Source organism: Carettochelys insculpta, chromosome 11, assembly GCF_033958435.1.
Source record: "Carettochelys insculpta isolate YL-2023 chromosome 11, ASM3395843v1, whole genome shotgun sequence".
Classification (NCBI taxonomy): Eukaryota; Metazoa; Chordata; order Testudines; family Carettochelyidae; genus Carettochelys; species Carettochelys insculpta.
In genome coordinates, this window is record NC_134147.1 from 22,063,003 (window position 1) to 22,089,306 (window position 26,304).

Consider the following 26,304-nt stretch of genomic DNA (forward strand, 5'->3'; position numbering starts at 1 on the left):
CAGAGTGATTAGGGACCCTTGTAAAGCAGACGTACTCAGGGATGCATGTTAGGAGTCTTAACTTCTCTCACTGAAATATGCCCATGTAATCTGAGGTATTTTTAAGCCATTTTTACTGAGTAGGTAGAGATGTGGTCTGCCTGTGTCCCAGTGATCTTTTATTTAATGCATTAACATTTTAAAACTATATAACTTGATACCAGTTCTGTGAAAGTAACATATATTCCAATATTAGAAAGAAACATCACCCCAGTTGGAAGAGCTGTACTTTTCACAAAATATACCAAAACAAGTGTACACTCGATAACCTGTTAACTGTCTCAAATATTAAACTTTATCTGCTGCACTAACTCCATTGTACATCCCAGAATTTTCTATCTGAAGTGATCATTTCCGTAACATTGTCTGCATACAGTGAAACTTTAGGGGGTATATGAACTTGTAGGACATCCCCTATGAACATGTTCCTCTCATTAGTGTTACAGTGAGTAACACATATATCTATGGGTTATAAAGCCTAATATTGTTTATTTACAAAACTTCCAAACAGTATCAACACCTCTAAGTTTACTCTCATAACAGAAAAGAAAATCCATCATGTCCTTATTAGCATTTTATAAACATGAGGAAATCTTTGGTGTGCATAGAAAAATATAATACAATCATTAATTCTTTTAATAATAGAAAGGAAATTTTAGAGAATGGCTGTAACTCCTGCTTAAATACAGCTAGATCCAAGAGACAGTTAATATCTCAAAGAGAATTCGAATGTTCAGGTAACCAAGCAGATAATCAAATAATCATTTCATTTCATATATTGTTCTTAGTGCATGCCTCACAGAGAGCAGCTAACCAAAATATAATAATATTGTTTGTAAATTAGTTGAAAGAACAAAAAAAGAAGTAAGTCTGTCTCTTTGTCTTACAGGCAGCCAGACATTTTGTAGATCTAATTCACAAAACAAAACAAAAAATACTGACAAACAAACAAACAAAAAAAAAAGCACAGGTTAAGTACAAAGTACACCACTGGTCAATGGACAAAATGATGCAGCCCACAACTGAAGTATTACCAAGACTGAGTAGGAATCTCAGCTGGAAATGTAAGGGAGATCTTAGTGAAAAGTGTAAAGTTTTGTAAACAATCAGTTATTAAAACTTCGACATCCGTATATCGATAAGTCAGAAACCAGTAGACAGAATCCAGAGCTGGAGAGATAAAGTAAGACAAGAGTTGTTATTAAGAATTTAGCTTCTTGACTCTGTGGAAATACATTACAGAACCCAAACAAATACTAGTCAACAATGAACTGCAGCTTGCAGTTTGAGAAAGACCAAAGCACATATGAGAATCTTCTAAGTTTTTTGAATAAGTATGGGCTCTAGACAAGAAATATTCCCCAGCCAATGCCAGATTTTTTGATAGGACAACCTACAGAATCCCCTTATTTCTCCTTTCATTGCTTTCTACTTGCTCCCTTAGTGTCGGTGAACACCACTCCTGGGTCATCCAAGGGAACTGCTCAAGTGAAACAAGACTCTTCTCCCGAAAGGGTGGACTGTGCGGTGCATATGGTACTCCCAGCCCGACAGAATAAAATCAGTTTTAAGGCAGTTAGCTTGATTTTACAAAGTGACTGTCTTCCTGGTGAATAGCATTAGGTCAATTTTAACAGGCACTGAGTTCGACATTCTTGCATTGACCATCCAATGAGTTGTAATGCCAAATTCGAATTTAAAAGGTCGAATTAATGCTAGTGTGAAAACATCATTTCTTTAAATTGATTTGATTGGCCTCCAGAGGTATCCCACAATGCCCAGAATGTGTACGTTCTGTCTGCTTTCACCTCTCCTGCTCTCCAGTGTTCAGGAACGCTGGCAATTTGACTTCATTATTTTATGAGCAGCATGGCAATCACATCTAGCCATGAAAGAGAGCCCCAGCATGGAGCCATCAGGAGAGGCAAGATCTGTTTTCAGCTGGTGGGCTAGCCCCTGCCCACCCTGCCACATGGCAACTTGGTTATGGGGTCAGACAGCAGCACATCAGACAGCAGCGTGTCCTGCCCTGCACTGGGTGAAGGCTTCTTCCCTGCACAGGATGTAGCAGGAGAGGCTCAGAAACTTCTTTTCTGCACTTCACATTAGTATGGAGCAGACCCCCCAGCCCACATGCCATCTGGTTGGTGATCTAGGCCCCCACTGCACCACGTGGCTAGCCCTCCCCCATGTGCCATGTGGCTAGCAGGCCAGCCCCCACCCCACCACACCAAGTGGCAGTCATGCTTGCAAGACAGCAGCATGTCCTGCCCTGCGCAGAGTGAAGGCACAGGGTTTAGCAGGAGAGGCTGAGAAACATATTTTCTGCGCTTCACACTTGTATGATGCAGCCTCACCACCCCCACTGGCGCCATGAGGCATGTAGCTAACCCCTGACCCACTGCACTACGTGTACAGTGCAGACCATGCTTCCAGACAGCAGCATTTCCTGGTCTTAACTTCTCTCACTGAAATATGCCCAGGGTGCTGGCACTTCAAAAGGAAACCCTGACTTTGAAATTCATATTCCCAATTTTGCATTTCCTGGTCGCACAGGCTGAAGGCTTCTGAGCTTCACATTTGCTGGGGGGCTCCAAGCCCCAGGGGGCTGGCTCACCCAGTGGCAAATATTTTTGGGAGCTGTCTGGCCAGGGGTATGGGTTCTCTGGCAGCACCTATTTTCGGGGCTAGCCCCCTGACTAAGAAGCCCACTGACCACATCATGTAAACTGGTTCCACTGCTTACCCCTGCCAGCTGAAGTTTTGTTGGGGACCAGCCCCTGGCAGCACCTATTTTCAGGGCTGGCCCCCCCACCTAGGGACACAACTGATAGAAAAATGCCAACAGGTTACAGGCAGGTGGGAAAGGGCTGGCTCCAGGAGTACAGCGTGAATTTTCTGGGCTGCCCCCCCACCTGCCTTAGAAACCCACTGACCGAACCATGTCAACAGGTTCCTGCCAGCTGAGTTTTGTTGGGGGTCTCCAGTACTCTCCCTTCCCAAAGCATGTGGCTTCGGGGAACCATAGTCTCTGCAGTGGCCTGCTTCCTGTATTTTCATTAGGGGGAACTGTAGCTGAGTGACCTGTTGACATGGCACAGTCAACGGGGTGCTCACTTATTTCTCAAAGTCACTGTTTTTCTTTCCCCAGGGATTCCCTCCTTTCCCTTCTTTCCTGCTTTGCTTGGGAATTATAAAAAGTCTTTCCCAAGTTGCATGGGCATCATGGGTACATGGCACAATCAGCTGGGCGCTCCCAAGGTTATTTTTAAAAGTCACCGTGTTTCTTTCCCCTGCGATTAGTTGAGCAATTTGTTGACATGACACAGCTGGGTGCTCCCACAGCTCTTTTCCTAGTAACATGGAGCCTGTTTGTTCCACTTGGGAATCATGGGTACATGATACAGTCAGGTGGGTGCTCCCACTGCTCATTTGGGTGCTTCACCTTGTGATTACCTCTCTACTTTTCAGCATGTGGTCTGGTTTTAATCCACTGTTATCATAAACAATGTTGTAGTAGATGGGATTGACTGTTCCCCGATGTGCTAGTTGGCTGATTAGGTAAAAGTCATATCTAAAGAGAAAAAGAGAATTAGCTGATGGATACTTGATAGAATAACGCCTATTCGTTAAAATGAAAGGTTCATTCACCAGATGAACGCTAGTTGAGTGACCTGTTGACATAGCACACTCAGCTGGGTGTTCCCACAATGCACTGCTGCAAAAGTTGAACTTTGGCCACTTTGTGAGGATGCACCAAGTCGACTTTGTGGGGAGGTGCAGAAACTCAAGTTCAGCTTTATAAAACCCAGTGTTACAAAGTCGACTTTAATAAATTCAACTTTATTTCGTAATATGGACAGAGCCTTAGGCAGCAAGAAATCTAGCTCAAGATCTCTGGCTGCATGTAGACTGGTTGGAATTTTGGATGACAGTATTAACATGCTTCATAAATTAAATTTAAGAGACAGAGATAGCATGTCAGGGTTTTATTCCTGAGTTTTAATAAGTAGAACCTACTGTAATCTGAGAGTACCATCGAAGATTTCAGATGCCGATCTGGACTAATTAAAACCCTTTTTAAAAAACTTTAGATCTAAAAAGCACTCAACCTTAGATTGCAAAGAGGCTAGAAATAGATTGCTCTACCACCTCATTAGAAACTTCAGGAAGAGAGAGAGGAGGAGAGATCACCATACATATGATAAACGCAGGCCTGCAAATAGTACTGCAAAATGGGAGAATATAAATATTAAAAAAATCTAGAATATATATATAGCTCTGGGGGATTGTGATTTGATGCAGCAGTTTCAAATGAACAGTGCAACACACAGAGGCCACATGGAGAGAGATGATTTTAAGCTACTTACAGGAGTATACGCATTCCCAGGAATTGAAGATGATTTACTCTGACACGATTTCTGACATCTCAGGTTTAACCGACTATTGACACTGCATCAGAACTATTTCCTTGTCAGAGATCACTGTAAATACTCAAAAGAGCATACTGCCCCCAAAAAGTTTAAATAAAATGGATGGAAACTAGATTAGAAATAAATCAGACTCCACATATCTGCTAAGAGGTCCTGCAATAAAGTTACTACACCTTGCTCCAAAACCTTTATTGGAAGAAACAAATGAGAGGCTGATCAGAAATTTGAACTGTCTTTCTTAAGTAACCCAAATATTGTAGAGTGATAGCACATCTTTTTGGAAAGAATTTAGACTTGCATGTGGTACTTTCATTTCATGTACAGTATCTATGTAAATTAAGGTATCAGATATACACTCTTTTCAATCCAAATAATGAAGATCATTATACAATATTTAAGTCCAAGTCTTTCAGAAAACACTAGAGAAAAAAAAAACCCAGGACAACCAACAGCAGAATTTGCTGTCATCAAAGATTATTTCAAAAGGTATTTTTAGTATCATAGTTGCTATTGTTGATCTCTGTATTTTAACCCTGTATTATTGAGTACAGTTAGATGGACCTATTTTTCACACTACTTTCTTATTCACTTTACTAATTATATGTAGACCAAATCTTTGCATATACTTTACAAGTTTCATGTGTGAAATAAACTGGGCAACATGCACTTCGTCAGATGAAAAACACATTGGCTACGTCTACATGTGAAGCCAACATCGAAATAGCTTATTTCAATGTAGCAACATCGAAATAGGCTATTTCGATGAATAACGTCTACACGTCCTCCAGGGCTGGCAACGTCGATGTTCAACTTCGACGTTGCGCGGCACCACATCGAAATAGGCGCTGCGAGGGTACGTCTACACGCCAAAGTAGCACATATCGAAATAAGGGTGCCAGGCACAGCTGCAGACAGGGTCACAGGGCGGACTCAACAGCAAGCCACTCCCTTAAAGGGCCCCTTCCAGACACAGTTGCACTAAACAACACAAGATCCACAGAGCCGACAACTGGTTGCAGACCCTGTGCATGCAGCATGGATCCCCAGCTGCGGCAGCAGCAGCCAGAAGCCCTGGGCTAAGGGCTGCTGCCCACGGTGACCATAGAGCCCCGCAGGGGCTGGAGAGAGAGCATCTCTCAACCCCCCAGCTGATGGCCGCCATGGAGGACCCGGCAATTTCGACGTTGCGGGACGCGGATCATCTACACGGTCCCTACTTCAACATTGAACGTCGAAGTAGGGCACTATTCCGATCCCCTCATGAGGTTAGCGACTTCGACGTCTCACCACCTAACGTCGAAGTTAACTTCGAAATAACGCCCGACGCATGTAGCCGCGACGGGCGCTATTTCGAAGTTAGTGCCGCTACTTCGAAGTAGCGTGCACGTGTAGACACAGCTATTGAGTGGTATTAACCCACTTTTAACACATAGAAACCAAAGAAGGGGGTACTGGCGAAGGACACTTTAGTAGTACAGGCTGACCTCATTTGAGATGCCCTCTTAGGAGCACTCCGCACATGAGGCAGCACTCTCCCGTTCAGGGGTGTCCAACATGTGGCCCACGGGCCAGAATCCGGTGGAGCCTTTTCATGCAGCCTGTGGAGCTGCCTCATCATTCCAGAAAGAGCTGTGGGAGCAGCAGCCACTGAGAGCATGGCTACTCTGCAGCAGCCTCAACCCCTGCAGTACAGCATGAAGCTGTGCCTGGTGAGTGAGGAGCAGCTGCATGGGGGGCTGCAGTGTGCCAGCTCCGATAGCGTACGCTCCAGCTGGCACTGCAGCCGAGCGAGGAAGCTGCGCGGGTGGGCTAGAAGGTGGGGAGCTGTTGTGTTGCCAGGGGGTGCATTGCTCCTGAGGGGGGCAGCTCAGGGAAGCGCTCATCCATCCGCCCCCCCCCCCGGGGTGTGTATGCACGGCACAGCCCGGTTGGGTTTGTGCAACTGCTGCATGTGGCACAGCTCAGACTATGGGAAGTGCCCCGTACTGTTCTGCTGTATTATTCTCAGCCCACCAGGGTGTCTCTCCCACCCAGGTGAGCCAACCCTGGCATGGCCCAGCCCAGACCCTTGCTCCCCTCTTGGGTCTCCTGCGCAGAGAGCCATGCAGTTTGCAGGTAGGACAAGGGAGTGTGGTGACTTTGCCCCCAACCGACATAATGCTCATGGCCAGCGCAGAAGTTTCTTCCCTGTCATCAGTTTTGTTGCCTGCTGTGCACCTCTGCTATGCAAGGCTGTATAGGGACCCCAGGGAGCACAGTTGGGCTTAGCAGCTAGTCAAGACACTTAATGTTGTCAGCTTTGGAAGCTGTTCCTTTAGTCTGGATCACCTGTCGGGGGTCCTTTGTTGCACCTGCAGTGCAAGCGATACATAATAGTACTATCTGGGGGTAAGTGAAGGAGCAATGTTAGCTAGACAGGCTGGAGCTGGGCAGGATCTGGGTTTACATATGTTTGTACAGCACCAAACCAATGGATGATAGGACCTAAAAATGTTCTAGGACAGTATTTCTTAAACTTTTGAGACAGTGGAACACCAAACAATAATATTTTTGTGCATCAAACCTATGAAAATTTTCTCTAAAAAATTGTCAGACAAAAAACAAAACAAAACAAAAAAAACAAAACAAAACAAAAGAACAGCCCAAATATCAACATACACAGCAAAAACAAAATGAAGCAATTTAATCAGGTATCATAGCAGTGAAGAAGCAACATTGTATCTGCTGAGGATGTTGAATGACCTTAGAGTAATAAAATATCAAATTGTGCTGCATTTTTGTGTTTTGAATGATTACAATTAAGCCCCCAGAACATATAAAAAATTGCCGTGTGACCCCTGATGCAAAAAGGTTGGACACCCCTGCTCCAGTTCACTTCTTAGTGTAAGAGAAAGCCAAGTGTAAGCTCAAAATTTTGAGGAGTAAAGGGACTTCGAAGTAGTGCAGACTCTTAGAAGTGCCCATGGCTATAAGCATGCTGCAAAGTTGCCATGAGGGAGAAATATCCTAATGAAGTGCTGCGTATTCACCGTAGCACTTCGTTAGTAATCTCCCATCACCCTGATTAGCATGTCCCCTTCAAAGTTGGGGCAAGTGTAGACACAGCCTTGGTGATCCATATGGAATCTTTACAATCCGGTTGTGGCAAAGTGCAGAGCTTTTTGGTCTGAAAAAGGACATATTACAGATCTGTCATATAACGGCATTCAAAGGAGGATTTAGGCCTTTTGATCTTTGATTCTTAAATTCAACTCCTGATCTGTCTCACAGTTGAATCTTTGGCTTGAGCAAGGATTAGCTCTGTACTTTAGGTGAAAGACTATAAATAATGCTTTTGATGTATGAATATTCTTGTTTCTAGGAAGGGAGATTTTCTCTCTCTGGCTGATAACAAAGCCATACCTCAGTTTGTGCTTGGGATTATGGACAAAATCACATTTGGGTTGCCTCTTTTGACCTATAGACGTCTGTCTTCAATTTTGGAATAAAGTTTGAAGAGAGACATGGTGCCAGTTGTTTTTCTCTAATTAAGCTGTCCCGGAATGGAAAGAGTTTCTAGCTCACATATTCCCCTTGAAACATTACTGTAATTAATATACAGTGTAATAAAAAGGGAATGAAAATGGTTTGAATGGAGTTTGAATAAGTGCCTGAGGAAATAGTTGGTAAAAATAATTAGGAGAGGAAGCAGGTTAAGTCTTGCATTTTTAGGAATCTGGGAGCAAGAGGATGAGACAGAAAAGCAAGTCTGCACTCCTTATGCTCATGTGGAGATTGGACCTTTCATTTTCTAATATGTTCTCTTTGAGTCCCTGGGTTATAGAAATTTGCAGAAGACAAAGATTATTTTAAATAGAAAGGCCATACGCACATTTAAAACCCTGATATGCGTACTAGCTCTAGAATCCATTCCAACTGCTGAAACATACAATAGAGGGAATTCAATTTTCAATGGATAAAAGGTATGGATAGTTCCTGAATACTCCTATTTTGCTCTGTATTTCACAGCAGCTGTGTTCTTTGGGATGATCTAATTTTACTTGCTTACTTTGAGTGACACAAAGCCTGTGTCTACGCTCCCCCCTCCTTTTCAGAGGGGGTGTGTATAGCTGTGGGATCGAAATTGCAGATGTAGTAGGGATTTAAATATCCTGCTTCTCATTTACATATTCCTACAAGATGTGGCCTTTGAACTGGGGTCATTTCAAACGTGTAAGACCTGTGTAGGTGCTGGCACTTCAAAAGGAAACCCTGACTTTGAAATTCATATTCCCAATTTTGAAGTCAGGATTTCCTTTTGAAGTGCTGGCGTCTGCACAGCACCTTCACTTTCAAAATGACCCCACTTCAAAGGCCGCATCTTTCAGGAATATGTAAATGAGGCGTGGGATATTTCAATCCTGTGAATTTACGTACTCCCTCTGAAAGGGAGAAGGTGTGTAGACACGGCCAAGGTGAAACGAGGAAAAAGCACAAAATAGGGCTTTGGGAATATACAACAGACCATTTGTGGCCTCCTCTTGTAATCTCTACCCCTGGACTGATAAATTCAAATTTCTTGACCATATACAATGGTAGAGAGGATCTAACATTCCGAAGTTGTGTCTGATAGAATTAGTCAAGAATTCTAGTCCATGTCATCTGGACCAGCCTGAGTGATATCTTAGCTTGCTTGTGAACTTACAGGGAACAGTACTCAATTAGCATTACTGGATGAGGGGCATGTCTTTAAAGGAGACTGTAAATTACATGGCTTTTTGTACTGGGTGGAGGTCCAAGATGTGCTGAATTCAGACTTGTATCAACACCAAAAATGTACCAGCCCATCAAAATAGGAAGAGTATTTCAACACCCACCAAGCCTAACAAATGATATATACCACTGACTAGCTGCTATTCCAAACTTTCTCATGGCAGTGATTTTAGCACTAGGTGGTACCATAGTGTAGGGTCTTAAAATTGCATCACTCCAATATAAAGTGATTTTTTCCCCTATATGGGTTTTATGATAGAAACTAGTGCATATGGTTAAAAAAACCATGAGGGCAAGATTTAACAAAGCAACCATCATGGGGTGTAAATCACAATGGCTGGCATGGCTGTTATGACAGAGAGGCTATTTCAAACTTAGTCCCCCTTCTGGGTAACTGCAAGGAAGTGGGTAAAGCCACTTTGAGGGGATGGTGTGGTGGTATATAGGGCTAAATCAACACAACTGCTGACTGCTCTGGGCACATGCCCTTGCTAAGCAATAAGCATCATGTTCGCTTGCAATGATCACCATGAGCTTCCCACACTCAAGTATCTCACAAGGGAGGCTGTAAGTGTCCTTTGGGGTCTTCTCAGATGGTTTACACCAGCAAAAAGTTGTCATAGGCACTGGGTGAAACTGACCTTTTCCCTCTGGTACCATGGGCCTTTCTAGAAGTCAAATGAAAGATATGATAGGTAGGGAGGGGTTGAATGTGAAGGGTCTTGAAAGTAAATACAAGCAGATTATGTTTGAGGGGACAAAGGAGGAAGAGTCAGTGAAGGTATGCAGAGAAGCAATATGGTGCAAGCAGATTCACTGATGGGGAGGGTAAAGGCGTATTTGCCCCAGGGCCTGGTGATTTAAAAGGGCCTTGGGCTCTGGCCACCATCCCCCCACTTCTGCAGAGGCAAGTCTGTAACCCCCCATCCACAGTTGCAAATATGGATTGGAAGAGACAGATGGAGATTTTAATTTGGTCAGAAAGAGACAATCTGGAGCAGAGAAGTACATCTGTTAGTCGTCTGTGTAGAGATAGTAGTTGAATTTGTGTTTGTGGGTGACAGAACCTAGAGTGAGGGCATAGAAGGGAAAGAGAAGGGGACCAACCCCTCTGAATCTCCACAGAAAGTTAGAGATTGGAGGAGGAGTCTTAAATTTTTTCCTTTCTGTGAATTTTCAGATACAGAGGAAGACTTGGTCCTTGCTATTTAGTTAGGGTTATTAGGGATGGATTTAATTTAGCAACAATATGTTGCAATGCAGTGACAACCTTCCCTCAATAAAAAAGAAAACCAAATCAAAACAACCCTAAAATAAAGCCCCCAGTGCTGCTTAAAAAATTTCCTGGTATTTAATTTTTCTGTGGAGTCATGTAAAACCTTTCACTTATTTAAAAATCTCTTTTGTTCTGTTACATAAATTATTTTAATAGAAAATGACCTGGAGTAGATTGGTTAAAAGCATATAAAACCTATATACCTCTTTTCTTTTTAGTCATATTAGAAGTAAACTGAATCAGGCATTTTGTTAAGTGAAACAAAAGTTGATATAAATTACTGCATTACAGCTAACTGAATAATAATGAGAACTGTCCAAGGCCCTGATTCTTCACAGATTTAAGTGTGGGTTTAACTGACCACGGCCGTGTCTACACTAGCTTCAAACTTCGAAATGGCCATGCATTTCGAAGTTTACTAATGAAGTGCTGAAATACATATTCAGCACCTCATTAGCATGCGGGCGGCCACGGCACTTCAAAATTGATGCGTCTTGCCGCCGCACAGCTTGTCCAGATGGGGCTCCTTTTTGAAAGGACCCCGCTTACTTTGAAGTCCCCTTATTCCCATCTGCTCATAGGAATAAGGGGATTCGAAGTAGCTGGGGTCCTTTCGAAAAGGAGCCCCGTCTGGATGAACCGCGCAGCGGCGAGCCGTGTCAATTTTGAAGTGCCACGGCCGCCCGCATGCTAATGAGGCTCTGAATATGTATTTCAGCACTTCATTAGTAAACTTTGAAATGGCCATTTGCATGGCCATTTCAAAGTTTTTGGCTAGTGTAGACATAGCCCACATGTAGGGCATATTTTACCCTTTGGAAATGGAGGCTTTGTAATAAAACATTTAAAAAGACACTGAGAAAATAAAATAAGAAATAAAAATTAATAAGATTTTGCTGCTCTGTTTAAAAGAGACTCAGATCACTTACAATGGAGATGTTAAGGACAGGAATCAAATCCTTTAACAGGACTTTGAGTTGAAGTTACATGTCCTTACATGCTACTTCATGTTCTGTCTCTCCCTCACAATTTTAAAGAAGGGAGAAAAGGTTTACTAATATTTGTTTCATGATAAAGTGCCGAACCCTGTAGTCCTTCAAAAATTCTCATTTTAGTCATTTGCATTTTTCCCAGAAAAGGACTGCAGGATTAAGCCCAAAAAGATTACACGTGAGCTTGACAATTTAGAAAGAAAAGCCAGAACAATTTTACCCATTTTCCTCTCATAGAATATTGTCAGAAAAGGCATATGAGAAATGTCTTGGTAATTGCACCTGAATATTTTCTTTTTCCTTTTAATTATGACATTTTGCATTTCAGTGGATAAGTTTTTTGATTCTGTCTTTAAGGTGGATGTGGCGAGGTTCTCAAAAATAGAGAATGAACAGTTAATTTAATCTTAGTCTTGTAAAGCAACCACAACAAGACTTTTTAACATGTGTATATAAACTTTAGGTCTGTATAATTTGATTTAGTATACCTTTCTGGAATGTTTCCAGTTTGCATCTAAATTGTCTTAAATGTTATATAGACATAAAATGTTTTATTGACGCTAATATGTTCCCACTATATTTCTTAACAAATTGATTAAGCATATCTTACTTCACCCAATCATATATTTACGATAAAGAATTTTTTAAAATAATTCTTACAGAAAAATAATTGGCTATTTATATTATTTGAAGGTATCTGTTTTACTTTATGGTGTACAGTTTTTTTTTAAACAAATAACTATAGGGAAGAAATATGTTATTAAAAATGAAAAAACATCCCAAATATCTTACATCAGTGCATGTGCTGGGAATATGAAGTGACTGTAACCACTGCCTTACTCTTCCTCTTACTGGTCTCCTCCAATGAATGTTAAGGAAAATCCATAGAATAATGTCTCTCTGCATTATAAAGCTCTCTTTTCTTTTTCTCTAATTCTTCCTTATTACATACTATAGGAAACTGCTTCTATAAGATCATCTTATTTCTTACAGATGAATGATGCTATGGGATTTGAATTGCCATGGGTGTATTTTGTCAGTCTCGTCATCTTTGGGTCATTTTTCGTACTAAATCTTGTTCTTGGTGTATTGAGCGGGTAAGCACACACCTTTTTCATCGTGAAAGCAGAGCCCTGAATTCAGTTGCTATGAACACACAGGTTGTACTATACAGGTGAGATTATAGGTAGTGTTGACGGGGTTTACATAGAGCTTCCTCTCTACCTGCAGTTGTGCTGTAAATTTAAAGCAAAACCATTTTGGCATAACTAAGACATAGTCCCTGAAAAAAATGTACAGGCAAAAACATAGGTTGCTTAAAAAAAATTAAAATGTTACCAGCCCATAGACTTCACTTGAGGCTAGACTGTTTCTTTAAAAAACTGTAAGCATCTTTCATTTAAAAGTAATGTTTGACAACATGCCTTCTGTCACAGAATGTAACATCTGCAAACTTATTTGGGTAAGTAAAGAAGTTAAATATGAGTTCACTTGTCTTAAAAATTAATTAAAATAAATACCTGAGAGATATAATGGATATTTTTAAAATTCAAAAGAGGATCCAAGTGTTCTTTTCCTAAAAATATACAATAGAAAAAATAGAGGCTGATGTGTAACTACGTGCTGGAGATGACAGATACTAAACAGGAAGGTTTATTTTGGAACAAAGAACACCTATGTGATCTGGCAGCTGCTAGAAGGGCTCTGCTCTTTATTGAATGGCTGAATCATAACTTATTCCCTTACATTTTACAGGTAAATGATGCAATAGGATGTGAATGGCCATGGATCTATTTTGTTAGTCTTATCATCCTTGGCTCATTTTTCGTACTTAACCTGGTTCTTGGTGTACTTAGTGGGTAAGCAGTTGAGTTAACGTTGTATATTCTGCTGCAAATTGTAAGGTGGCCTATGCATTTATTCAAGCTTTTCTGTGATGGCTTTTTGCATGTCTCAAATCTTATGTCATCCTACCAACGTTTGCTCTTTTGACTGAACTGTGTGATCCTTGTGCCTGTATCTATCTGCAACATCATGTGTGTTTACAGTGCTTGCTAAAAACTGTTCATTAAATGAGGCATTAATTACCTCATTGTAAAATTACTTCCAGTAGTCAGAGGCAGTATTTTGCACACAATGAGAGATGGATGACACCTGTACAAACATTTTTCTGCTAGGTAAGAACCATTGTGCCCTTCTAAAAGCCTTATTTGTATTTTTGTTTAAATGTATAAACTAAAAAGAGCCCTCTTTATAACTACCAGTTATATATTGCAAATATATTTAACAGGTGCACCAACTTCTTTACTATATACCGAGGTTATGTTTGGATTATTAAGTGCCCTATTGTATGAAGTGTTCTATTCCACCTCTTGTACTATAATGCTGGGTACTATTAGTTCCTGTTGACCTAAAGGAGCATTGCAGGAATCAGCACCCTGCAGGACTGACCTTATACATTTAGCTATACTCAGCTTTCCATGTAACATACTATTCAGTGATAAATTTATATCCATTTTTTTGTCTTTTGTATGTAGAATCAACTCCACGTTAGCTAACAAAACAAAAAAGCAGTCATATAGCACTTTGAAGACTAACACAGTAATTTATTAGGTGATGAACTTTCATGAGGCAGACCCACTTCTTCAAATCTGGAGATAGTGAGGTTTGGAACAATGGCTTCTTGGGAACTGTGGGTCAGATTGTACTGTCATTCAAGTCAATGGACAAATCATTTTAATTTCCAAGAGAGCAGGACTAAGCCTTATGAGAAAAAGCTAGTTTGTGGTGTCACCAGCCCTCGATTGTGTGCATAGCTTTCTTCACTATGTCTCCACAGCGTGCTTTATATAGTTGAAAAATATCACAGTAATTTACAGAGGAAATATGTTTTTTAAGAGAATCAAGCACAGAATGTCCCAATGCCCTTTTAAATATCTATTCTGTGAGATCCTGTTTGTCAAAGAGTTGGTTTTAAAAATATAATTTAAAAAATGATATGCTATTTACAGCATGAGTGGGGAACCTCCAGCATGTTGGCTGGAACTGGTTCACCAGAATTAGTTGCTGGTGATCTACCAGACACTTTGTTTACCTGAGCATTCACAGGCATGGCTGCTTGCAGCTCCTAGTGGACATGGTATACCATTCCCAGCCAATGGGAGCTGTGGGAAGTGGCGCAGGCTATGCCACTTTGTCTCACAGTTCCCATTGGCCAGGAATGGTGAACTGCAGCCACTGGGAGATGCAAACGGCTATGCATGAGGAAGCAGAGGTAAACAGTGTCTGGCAGCCCCTCTGGGGCTAACCCAGGCCAACTACATCTGACCCGAGGGACAGAGGTTTTGCATCCCTGATTTATAGGGCAGGGTTTCATTATACAGAGATATTGAGGAAAATTGGAAAGTGATGAGTTACCTCAATGTCACAAGGCTTCTGTGAGAAGGAAGGGGAAGACAGGAAAAGAGAGAGTGAATAAAGGCAGATTGATGGTAATCTGATTCAGGCCTCAGTCCTACAAAGATTTATGCACTTTCTTAGTTGCTATATTATGAACAGTCCCACTGATATCATTTAATTCAGTGATAAATGTGTAAGTCTTTGCAAGATTCAGGGGGCTAGTTTTCATGTGACGGTCTCACTGGAAAAGAGGAGTAGGAAGCAGAAGGAAGAAGAAAAGAGAGCAGGATGTTTGCTGTGTGATTTGCTGTTTCTCATACTTTGATGCTAATATCTAACATTCCTAATAATTCCAGAGCTCTGACTGAAGTCAATGCAGGATCAAGCTGTCAATGATTCCATTTCCTGAGCCCTGAAAAGGACATTAGTAACAATCATTTTCCTGCTACGAAGCTGTGCTTTGGGAGCAGTTAATTAAATATGCCACCTTTCTGCTGCCAGATTCAGAGGCACTGTTATTGGTTTAGTTCATGGATTTTTTTTGTAATTTATAAGGAATAGTCATATCAGATCTAATATCATGATCCACGCAAAGCCTAGGAAATTCAAACAGGCACATAGGTATTTTTAATGTTGAGATAATAAAGTTTAAATGTTTTATAAAGCTCACTAACATTTTAAATGCAGTGGGGCCAGTTAAATGTTTTCTTTTGCATTTTTACTACTAGGTAAAGTTTTACTGGATGGGCCACATATTCCCTTTATACTTAGAATGGGGACTATGGCTAGAACTGGTGAAAAGGTAAAATAAAACTTTTTATCTGCTCCTGTATTGTATTTGCCAACCCAGACATTTGGGATAGACATTCTAGAAGACTAAATACAATTCCATGCTGCTAGCTCCATTAGCCAAGTTTGGTGAAGGAGAGTTTTGCAGGAGGTAGATTTGCTCTGTGACTGTTGCAGCACTAAGTATGAAGTATGTGCTGCTATCTGTGTTTGCCCTGAGGAGGGTCAGTGACCAGTGGGTACATGAAGTAGTTGATCCATTAGTCCAGAGGTCTCATTCCTTCCCCCCACACCCACCTTCAATTGCAGCTGCACTGGAATGTCCATAACACACGAGGTAAAGTTCTCTCAAATTTAGTTTCTTACATTATGCTGTATAAGTACAGTGACTCAGCAGCAGTTTGAGCCTTTTGTGATCCTGGAGGAATGAGCAGGGTTTGCCCCAAAATAAGCAATCAAACACGCGCTTCTCCAGATTGTACGTGACTTCCAAGTTTTAGAGAAAATGATATGAATACATTGTAATATAAATTCCACTACGTTGAAAACAAAGTATAATCTACAATGTTCTATTTAGGCCTGTGGGGATTTATGTGTAATCAGTCAATGGTAACAAAACCCTTAGGACATGTTAAGATTTACTTGGTGAAAACTAGTGTTTTTGCCATAATGAATCAGGCGTAGAATGTAGAATGTATAGCACAAGTGTTCTTTATTCTTATCAGAGAAGTTCTCAGCATGTCTTTCAAATTTGGTTTTTATCTTCTCCAAAATGCCAAATGAAACATAATTCATGATAAGCCTAACAAATTGTTCTCAACTGACCAAACTTGAATAGTACAAATATAATAGACTTAAAAAACATGGCTCTGCACGCAGATATTTGGATTTTAAAAGCTGAAATCTTATTTCTGTCCTAACATGCCATTTTTCCTTGTGATGATGTTTCTTGTAGTGTCAAGTTATTCTGCGTACATTTTAATATGTCTGCTGTTTTGTCCTCTTTACTCTTTTAAAGTATTCATTGTCTTTGCACACCTATATCATCATATTCTGTACTGCCTCTCTCTTGTGCACGGCTTGTTTGATATGTTGTTTAGATATTGTACGTGAGGATGACACTGATGATTTGGGAGATCTTTTGTTTTACATCTAGTCCTTTCTAGAGGTGAGTATGTCCTGGTCATCCATGTAAATTGTATTTCTGTAAGTAGTCATGTATTAAAATGAAATTAAAAATTTTATTTTAAAGGCTAATGTTTAAAATGGGAGAACTAACATGGTTCTCTATACCTAGTAAATATTTTAATTTGAAGGTACAAGCTGATGAGGGAGGATTTGTTCCAAAAAATACTTCCAGTACAGGTTGAACCTCTCTCATCCAGCACTCTCGGGACTCCACCAGTGCCAGACGAGAAAATTTGCCAGACCTTGGAAAGTCAATATTTTCTAGTAGTATTACGAATACTTCCATTGTTTACAGGGCTGTTAGAAGACATTTAGGGGTAAATTACAGCTAAATAACAGCACAGAATGCTGAGAGCCAGAGCTGACTGGTGGCTATAAACAAACTTTATGAGACCACAGAAAACTTGGCCACACCCATGATATGTGGTCATCCAGCTAAATAAAATCATTCCAAATTACAGATATTGCCAGATGAGAAAGTTCCAGATTAGAGAGGCTCAACTGGTAGTAAACTTCGTTAGGGATTCACAAGCAAAAATTAGATTAATATAAAACATTTGCCAGTAATTTACCTTATCAAAACTCTTGTACGGGGGTATTTGTTTTTTCTTTGTTAACTATGGGTCCTGATCAGGTCTTCCTTAAAATGAAATCTCAAGGGAAAGAGTATTTTAGTCACAAATTGTTATTAAAAAGCAAAGGTTGCTGGTGTGTCCTCATCCCTGTGCTGGTGCATGAGTAGTTAGCTGCAGAAGCATTTCCCATCTTGCATCTCTGTGTGTGAACTAGGTATGATTTACATGGGGAGGATGCAAAAGATGGGAGAGCTGCCACTACAGTTTACAGTGCCTTGTAGCACAGGGAAGAATTATTGCTGAGTCCGACAAAATCCTTCCATTGGCTTTTACTGCAGTGTGACCATTCTGCATTCTCTCTACCACTGAATGCAGATACCGGCCCCGAGCGACCCATAAATATACATCTGTTACAGTGAGCTAGTAGATCAGATCTTCCAAACCATGTTTTAGCTTCCAGACAAGGGACTTCATTGTCTTTCAGATACAGATAATACCAAGAAGAATCATCAAAGTGAAGATCTAATGTTAAATGTAGTTTAAATAACTGGTGGTACAGATGAGACTAAGGCAGAGAAAGCTTAATCCTGCAGTCAGTTACAAATTTGCTTGAGTAAAGACTGCAGGATTGGGCTCATAGCCAAACCATCTTGTGTATTTTACTTAAGAAAAATATGTGGTTCACATCTTCATGTTCAGTATGTGTTGCATATATTAAATGTTTACAAAACATCTCTGTTCAGTGTAGGAAGGTGCAACAAGCATTAAGAGGGCAGTCAGATGATTAATGGTTCATGTACTATACAACTCACATACATTGTTTAGGATAAAACGTACTAGTTTTTCAAATAAGAGAATGTAGAAATCACCAGGGAATCAGGGCAAGAATAATGAATGACTCTTAGGTTTAATATTTTGGAACACAGATAATGTAGTGCTCAGTCAATACTGAAGACTTCACAGTAGTAATATGCCAGAAGTAAGTAGAGCTGAGGTAGATACTGCAAACAAGTCTTATATGAGTATTTTCTTGCCTCTTTAAATGACTGTATGTTTGCCATGCCCCTTTCACTGTGCACTTTCCACAGATATTTCAGTGTTCAAGCTTAATGCCATAAATATTTGCAGAAACAGAATTTCAGAGTTGCATATGCATGTAGACACTCAGGCTATGTCTACATGAAAGCTAAACTTGAAATAGGATATTTCGGCATTTGGCACTGTGTAAATAGCACATGTTGAAGTAAAGTGCCTTTTCAAGGCATCCTTTACTCCTACTGTACTGAGGTGTACAGGGTTGTCAAAACAGCATTTCCATTAATTTGAAAAATATTTCAAAATGATGGGCACATTGCATAGATGCAGGGCAACTATTTTGGGATGCTGCAGTATCCTGAAATAGCTCCCGCTATGTAGATATATCCTGAGACTGAACTTTAATTTGTGCATGTGAGTACAGGCTGCACCTCCCTTGTCCAGCATCCTTGGGACCTCGCCAGTCACAAGCAAGGGAATTTGCTGGACAAAGGGAGGTTCCCTGCCTCCAGCCCCAGTAGGGCCCTTTCCTGTGGCCAGACCCTGGCCCCTGTTGGGCTGATGCCACTAGCCCCAACCCTGCATGGCTGATGCCCCAAACCCAGTCAGGCTGCTGGCACAAGCCCCAGCTGTGAAGCTGGGCTGCTGACCCAAGTCTCTGCTGGGCTGCCAGCTCCAGGGAAAAAAGCCCCAAGCCTCCCCTGCACAGGGCTGCTGGCTCACCTGTCACTGGGCTCCTCAGGGCTCTCAGCCACCAGTCTTTTCTCCGAATAGTCTCCCAGTCAGGGCTCTCTGATTCAGTAACATCCATGGTCCTGCCAGAACATAGATGTTGCCAGACCAGAGAATTCTGGTTTTGGGAGGTGCACCCTCTTTTCATGAAGATGTAGCACACTTAAGACTTTCAGGCTTTCAGAGCAATATCATGAGCTTTGTCTGACCAAACACAAATAACCAGCATGACCTGATTGGTGAATGGTATGAGTGAAATTCTCTAGTGGAACTGTTCATTATGCAGCCATATAGCTCATAAAAATGGCAAAATGTTAAAAACAGAATAATGTCAATAACACATTCAAAGAAATTGCAGTCTGCAACCAGATAGCCGATGAGTGGATAAGTAGGCTATGTTAATAAGATAATTATTCATAGTGAATCATTCACTCAGTTCTAGAATTTAGGCATAAGGATGAGGGAAAAAGATATATATGTTTGCAATAATTATTTTACCATGACTTTTGTGGGCCAAGTTCAGATGTGATTTGTAAAGCAATGTAAACTAGACTCTCTCCATTTCAGGCAGATTACTTGAGACTGAGGCATGTCTATACTACGAAGAAGATCAGTTCAATCCAGGTCAATCTTCCAGGGTTCAATTTCATGAACTAGCTGGGGTCTCTAGTCGACCCCTGGACTCCTCAGTATCACAAGAAGTAAGGGAGGTTGACAAGAGAGTTTCTCCCATTGACCTCCCTCTGTGAGGATCGCCAAGTAAGTTGATTGCAGATAAGTCAATTCGAGCTAAGTAATGGCCATAGCTAGAACTGCGTATCTGCAATTGACTTACCTGCTTAGTGAAGACCTGCCCTTAGAAGTTAAAGTAGGATCTGAACAATGTTCTAATTGCATCTTTTTCTGACTCTTTGGGCAGAGATGTGCTGGGTAGGAAGGTACATAGATGTAAAGGAATCTAACCATGTAGAGTCTTACACTCAAAGTATATAGGGTTTGGCTGGAAGCCACGCCTGAAAGTAATTAACAAGTGAATTCCAACAAACTCTGCTGTTGGATGCAGGCTGCTGTTTCCATTGGGATTACTTTCTGTTAGTGAGAACAAAAAAAGTGAAATAAAAGCTGATACTTGTTCAATAGTCATCAAACCTGACATTTTTATCTATGGCAATGAATGCGAAGAGGAGCTGGCAGCTAGCAGCAGAACTATAAGACATCTCATAAGTATTATTACTTTTTTGTGATGCATACAAATAACACTAAAAGGAGCTTTCCGTTCATCTCCGAATACTTTACTGGTTCTGCATAATGCGATATTGCTGGTACAAACATTCTGCCAGTACACAAGAGGACATCATTTTTGCTCTCTTATTTTAACTGCTTCTTTCCAAAACACATATGTTTACTCATTCAGAACAGTGCACTCATCAGCAAGCTGACAGGCTGGCAGAGCAACATTAGCTGAGCATTCATACTATAGGTCACATTTTCAAACTCATACTGTTCTTGCAGTATTTGTCCACATAGAGGCAGAGGCATATCTAAAAGCATGGAGGGCTGGGCTGCTCCAAACTAGGCCTTTTGCCACCTTTGATTTCCCCTTACCATAGGCCACAGAGCTAGGGGAGCTACTTGTGCCATGGGCTGGCCACATTTTGGTTGAGTTAAACCTGAAAGGAACTGAGGCCCCATGTGCCTGGTTGGAGTGACTTTCACTCATATTGGGAGAGGGAGGAGGGCAGACTGCAGTAAGGGGATGAAGGGATGCCTAAGAAGAGAAGTGGAGAGCTGGGAACAGGGAACCATGGCCACTTTGAATTGCAAGGGGCAGTGCCTGCAGACAGTCAACAGCAGCAAAATGTCTTCGGGCCAGCCATCAGAGTACCCTGATGGGCCACATGTAGCCTATAGCCTGGAGGTTGCCTGCCACTGATCTAGATCATCCCTAACCAGTGTTTGTCTAACCAGCTCTTAAAAATCTCTAGTGAGGGGGATTCCACAGGCTCCCTATGCAATTTTTTCCAGTGCTTAAGCATCCTGACAGTTACAAAGTTTTTCCTAATGTTCAACATAAACCTTCCTTGCTGCAATTTAAGGCCTATTGCTTCTTTTCCTATCCTCAGAGGTTAAGAAGAATAACTTTTCTCCTTCTTCCTTGTAACGAACTTTTAAGATATAGGTACTTGTAAACTGTTGTCAAGTTCCCTCTCAGTCTTCTCTTTTCTAGACTAAAAAAACCCAGTTCTTTCAATCTTCTTTTATAGGTCATGTTTTCTAGCCCTATAATAATTTTTGTTGCTTTCACATACCTTTTCAAGTAAAAAGAATATCTCACTATTTTAGTATATACTAAACTGTTTTTCTGTGAACAAAGAAAATAATAAATGATAAAACTTCATTATTCATTTATCAAGAGGCAAAGGTTTTAATGATGCATGATAATCTATTCCTCAAGAAAGTCCTCATCATTGGAGGTTGTTTTCTGCTGAAGGCATTTTTTGCAAAAGGCATTAGTACTTCTTTGGGTAGCCATGGGAACAAACAAGATCTTTCAAACACACATCAATAAATCTCTGTACGTTGCATTTAATTCCTTGCTTAAGCACACTAAAGCATATGCTTTGACATGTCCTTATATATATCCTCCTACATGCAAGACTTGCAGGTTTCTAAAATATTTTTTTTTGCATCTTATTAGTATGACACCATTTGCAATGCAGCAATATCACTCACAGTTATCATCCGTTTGTGTAATATAAAATATGCTAGCCGAGGTAAGCATATACACCTAAGAACTCTTGTCTACAGTACTCATGGAAAAAATTACAGAAAAATATATTTAAATAATGACACACAAAATAGAAAATGGCAGTGAACTGTCATCCATAGTCTTCTGGCAAAAGGAAAATGAACAGATTTTGACAGTGTTCCTTTTCTTGGCACAGCAAAGCCTGAGTAGAAAACAGCAAAAGGAATAGAAAAAAAGTACATAAATAAACAGGGAATGCATGAGAAATTAGGGGAAATGGTATTCAGCTCTAGAACTCTGTAGGTTATGAACTGAACTCTGGCTTTTTTTGTTGTTGTCTGAGTAACGATATACATGACTGAAATAAATGTGACTCAGCCATGACATTAAAAAATAATAGAAGTGAATGGTGGGGGCAAGATGAGTGAGGGGAGAAAAATTCTTGGTAAAAGACATGGCAGGAAGATAAAATGCACCAACAATAAATATTCATTGAACGGTTTTAGCCATCTGCAACTTCAACTCAAACTAACTATTCTGAGAAGACAGTACAGCCCTCATCCAAATCAGTGAAAGTATCCCCATTGTTTTCAGTTGATGCTGGATCAGGGTGTAATTCAGCAGTTTTAATTTCTGGCTCCCTTATGTAAACATGCTCAGGTTTCTTAGAATTTGGTCCTGTGAGGTGCTGATCACTTCCTGGTAAGTGGTAAGTACCCTCAGTTCCCAAAAGGTTATGGGTCTTGAGGGTGCTCATACATTGGCCAATTGAGCCCATTAAGAGATGTAGTAACACACATAAAAACAGCCTACTACTATGTATCTTCCTCTCATAAGTCCATCATGCCTTTGTTTAGTGAATATGCTAAAAGGTGACTTCCCACGAGAAATGCCACACACCTTCAGGTTGCTCACACACATATCAGGACAACACCATCATAGAACCAATGGTGGGGATACCCTTTATGGTCAAGTGGGCTAATAAGCCAGCATCTTAAATGGGAGCTGGCTTGCCATTCAAGGGCTACGTCTACACGTGAAGCCTACATCGAAGTAGCCTATTTCGATGTGGCGACATCGAAATAGGCTATTTCGATGAATAACGTCTACACGTCCTCCAGGGCTGGCAACGTCGATGTTCAACATCGACGTTGCGCAGCACCACATCGAAATAGGCGCAGCGAGGGAACGTCTACACGCCACAGTAGCACGCATCGAAATAAGGGTGCCAGGCACAGCTGCAGACAGGGTCACACGGCGGACTCAACAGCCAGCTACTCCCTTAAAGGGCCCCTCCCAGACACACTTGCACTAAACACCACAAGATCCACAGAGCCGACAACGAGTTGCAGACCCTGTGCATGCAGCATGAATCCCCTGCTGCAGCAGCAGCAGCCAGAAGCCCTGGGCTAAGGGCTGCTGCACACGGTGACCATAGAGCCCCGCACCGGCTGGAGAGACAGCGTCTCTCAACCCCCCAGCTGATGGCTGCCATGGAGGACCCCACAATTTTGACGTTGCGGGAGGCGGATCGTCTACACGGTCCCTACTTCGACGTTGAACGTCGAAGTAGGGCGCTATTCCGATCCCCTCATGAGGTTAGCGACTTCGACGTCTCGCCGCCTAACGTCGAAGTTAACTTCGAAATAGTGCCCGACGCGTGTAGCCACGACGGGCGCTATTTCGAAGTTAGTGCCGCTACTTCGAAGTAGCATGCACGTGTAGACACAGCTAAGGTGTCCTCTACCCCAGCACAGTTCTGTCCCCTCTAGCTGCACACTTCTTTGTGCAGCAGAGCTGCACCAGGACTGCCATGGCCAGCGTGTACGGTATATTTTACTCAATTGCTTACTGACTGACTACATTAACTAAATAAAGGTAGTGACTATCACAGATAATGTTTTCTTTTCAAATGACTCTGTCCTCCTTACTTGAGTTAAGCTCCTACTAGAACCATAGGAGTTCCAGATAAATACAGACTTCAGGATCCAGCATATAGTTATTTGAGACTTGCATCAAACTACTAACTTTACCATATATATAACCCAATCTTCCAGTAATTCAGGATAAAAGCTACATTATTGTTTTATTTGCCTATTTCATGATATATGTGCAATCAGATGTGAATGCTTGAGTATGATTGTACTGGAAAGTTTGCATTGTCTTATTTTGTTCTGCTGCTGTGTTGATTAATTTGGTTACCACTCCATGAAACCCTCTGTTTGTGCTATTCATCTACTCTGTGCACGTGTTAATACAAAATTGTCCATTATTGTGGGAATACTCTCTTCAGACAAATGGGAATTTGGCGAATCTGCATTGGTAGCTGGGTAGATTATATCAGTGGCTCTTAAATGGGGATCCATTGCCCCACAGGTTTCAGGGTGTTCACCAAGCCCTGATATCTGTGAGGGCCAAAGCCTCACAGCTTTGGAGCCATGGTGTCAGGGCTGAAGCTAAAGAAAACAACTGTTGTTTTGTTTTGTTTTTTGTTTTCTTTTTTTCTGTTTTGAAAAGTTTGAGCAACTGTGCCTCATGGGGCCCGTTGCACATGCCCTGCTTGCTGCCAGTTGTGGCTTGTATATGCAGAGAAACAGTTGTGGTAGAGACTGGTCTTTGCAAAGAAAATATTTGAGAATCTCTTGATTATACTGGGCTCAAGTGACAATTCTATATGCAGTGGGTGCATAACACTTCCTTAGTAACCACACAAACGCTGCATGTTAAGCTTAACCCTGTAATCCTTAAACTATAAATTTCCAGTTCTCTGCCTTACTCTAGCCTCTTTGTGCTGCTCTAGTGGCACAAATGGACAATTTCATAGCCAGCTGAGAATTCCCCACTGCCCCCAGTGTGGAAGGGTTTTCAGCTGACAAAACACAGGCACGGATAACTCCTATACTATTTACGTTCCCAGTATGGGGTGGTGGGATGGCTGCAGCAGTGCTGTGTCTGGCTAAGCTCACTGAGGAGATGGTTTTTTGAGGAGTTATGGTTGGTCTAACCTGTCCAGAGTTGGGGCTGAGTCAGGCAGAGAATCAGAGAGCTGAAACCGGCTCCTGGACAGCATGGTGCCACCCTCCACTCTCCTATCCTAAGCAAATCCTCCCCACAGAGGAAAATCTATCCTACAGAAAGAGAAAATTTCTGTTTATGCATAGTGGCAGGAATCATTTGTATGCTTCTGTCTCAGCATTGCTAGTTGCCGGTGATACTATACTTGCATACAGCAAAACAATCAGGGGCCCTCTCCAGGTCCTCATTTGGCACAAAAGACAAAAGACTGTTTTCAGTCAACAGGGAGCAATGCTGCCAGTTCAGTCAGTTACTGGATCCTTGAAGGAGAATCTGTAAGCAATTCTGTACTTACTGATCTCGCATCTGTCCTGTGAGCTTAACCAACTTTGACTCAGTTGTAATAAGGCTGGCTTTTTGTAGAGTAGACAGGACTTCAGAAAGCTTTACACCGGTGACAGAATGTTATTAAGGACCAGTCTGTCCTATAGACTATGATCATATTGAACTTGATCGATGGTCAGTCATCTTACATGTGTGTTTTCTGATTCAGTTGCACTGTAGTTGGGAAGAAGGGGAAATTGGAATTAGGTGGAGAATGGATCACTAATCAAAAAGCAGTTTATTTGAAAGGAAGAAAGGGGGAGGAGTAGCTCAGTGGTTTGAGCAGTAGCCCGCTGAACTTAGGGTTGTGAGCTCATTTGAGGGAACTGTTGAGGGATCTGGGGAAATAGGTCCTGTTGTGAGTTCAGGAGACTAGACTTGATGACCTCTCAAGGTCCCTTCTAATTCTACAAGATACATAGATAGGTAAGTTACTTTGGGGGGAAATATAGGTTAATAAATAAACACATTCCTTTTTAGACTTTGTGGAAGTGTTTATCAGTAGGCCAGACTTGCAATAATGTACCCCTAGCAATAGTGCCACACTAGCCTACAAAGCCTTAGTATGGGAGCATGTTGTGTTTAAAGATGTGAAACAGTGATCAGTTTGGTTGTGTTTAAACTGTAGGAGTTAAAAAAAAATAAAAGTTTGTCGACTTCTATGCTTGTTAAATTCTCATTTTAAGAACTTCATTTTAAAAATTGAGCTTTGACAGGCAATAGGCCAGAGTTTGAGCTCATATATGCTAGTGCAACCCAAGGTAACTCCACCAAGGTTTACAGTTTACACTGGTGTGATGGTAAAATCTGGCTCAACCAAATGTGGAGGAGGATACCTAGGAAGACTATAGTGGTAACAAACTAATCCCATATGATGAAATTCTAATCTCCCACGTATACCCATGGTTTCTATTAACTTGAGAAAAGACCAGGTTTGTTTTTTCCC

At 41.3% G+C, this 26,304-nt stretch overlaps 1 protein-coding gene across 1 annotated transcript in view; it reads left to right on the top strand.

Annotated features, from left to right (window-relative positions):
- Window positions 1–26,304, top strand: part of CACNA1D (calcium voltage-gated channel subunit alpha1 D) — a 354,295-nt gene that overhangs the window by 164,826 nt on the left and 163,165 nt on the right. The window contains exon 8 of the mRNA XM_075006076.1: window positions 13,248–13,351. Coding sequence (XP_074862177.1) covers window positions 13,248–13,351 — 104 coding nt within the window. The remainder of the gene's footprint in view (window positions 1–13,247; window positions 13,352–26,304) is intronic.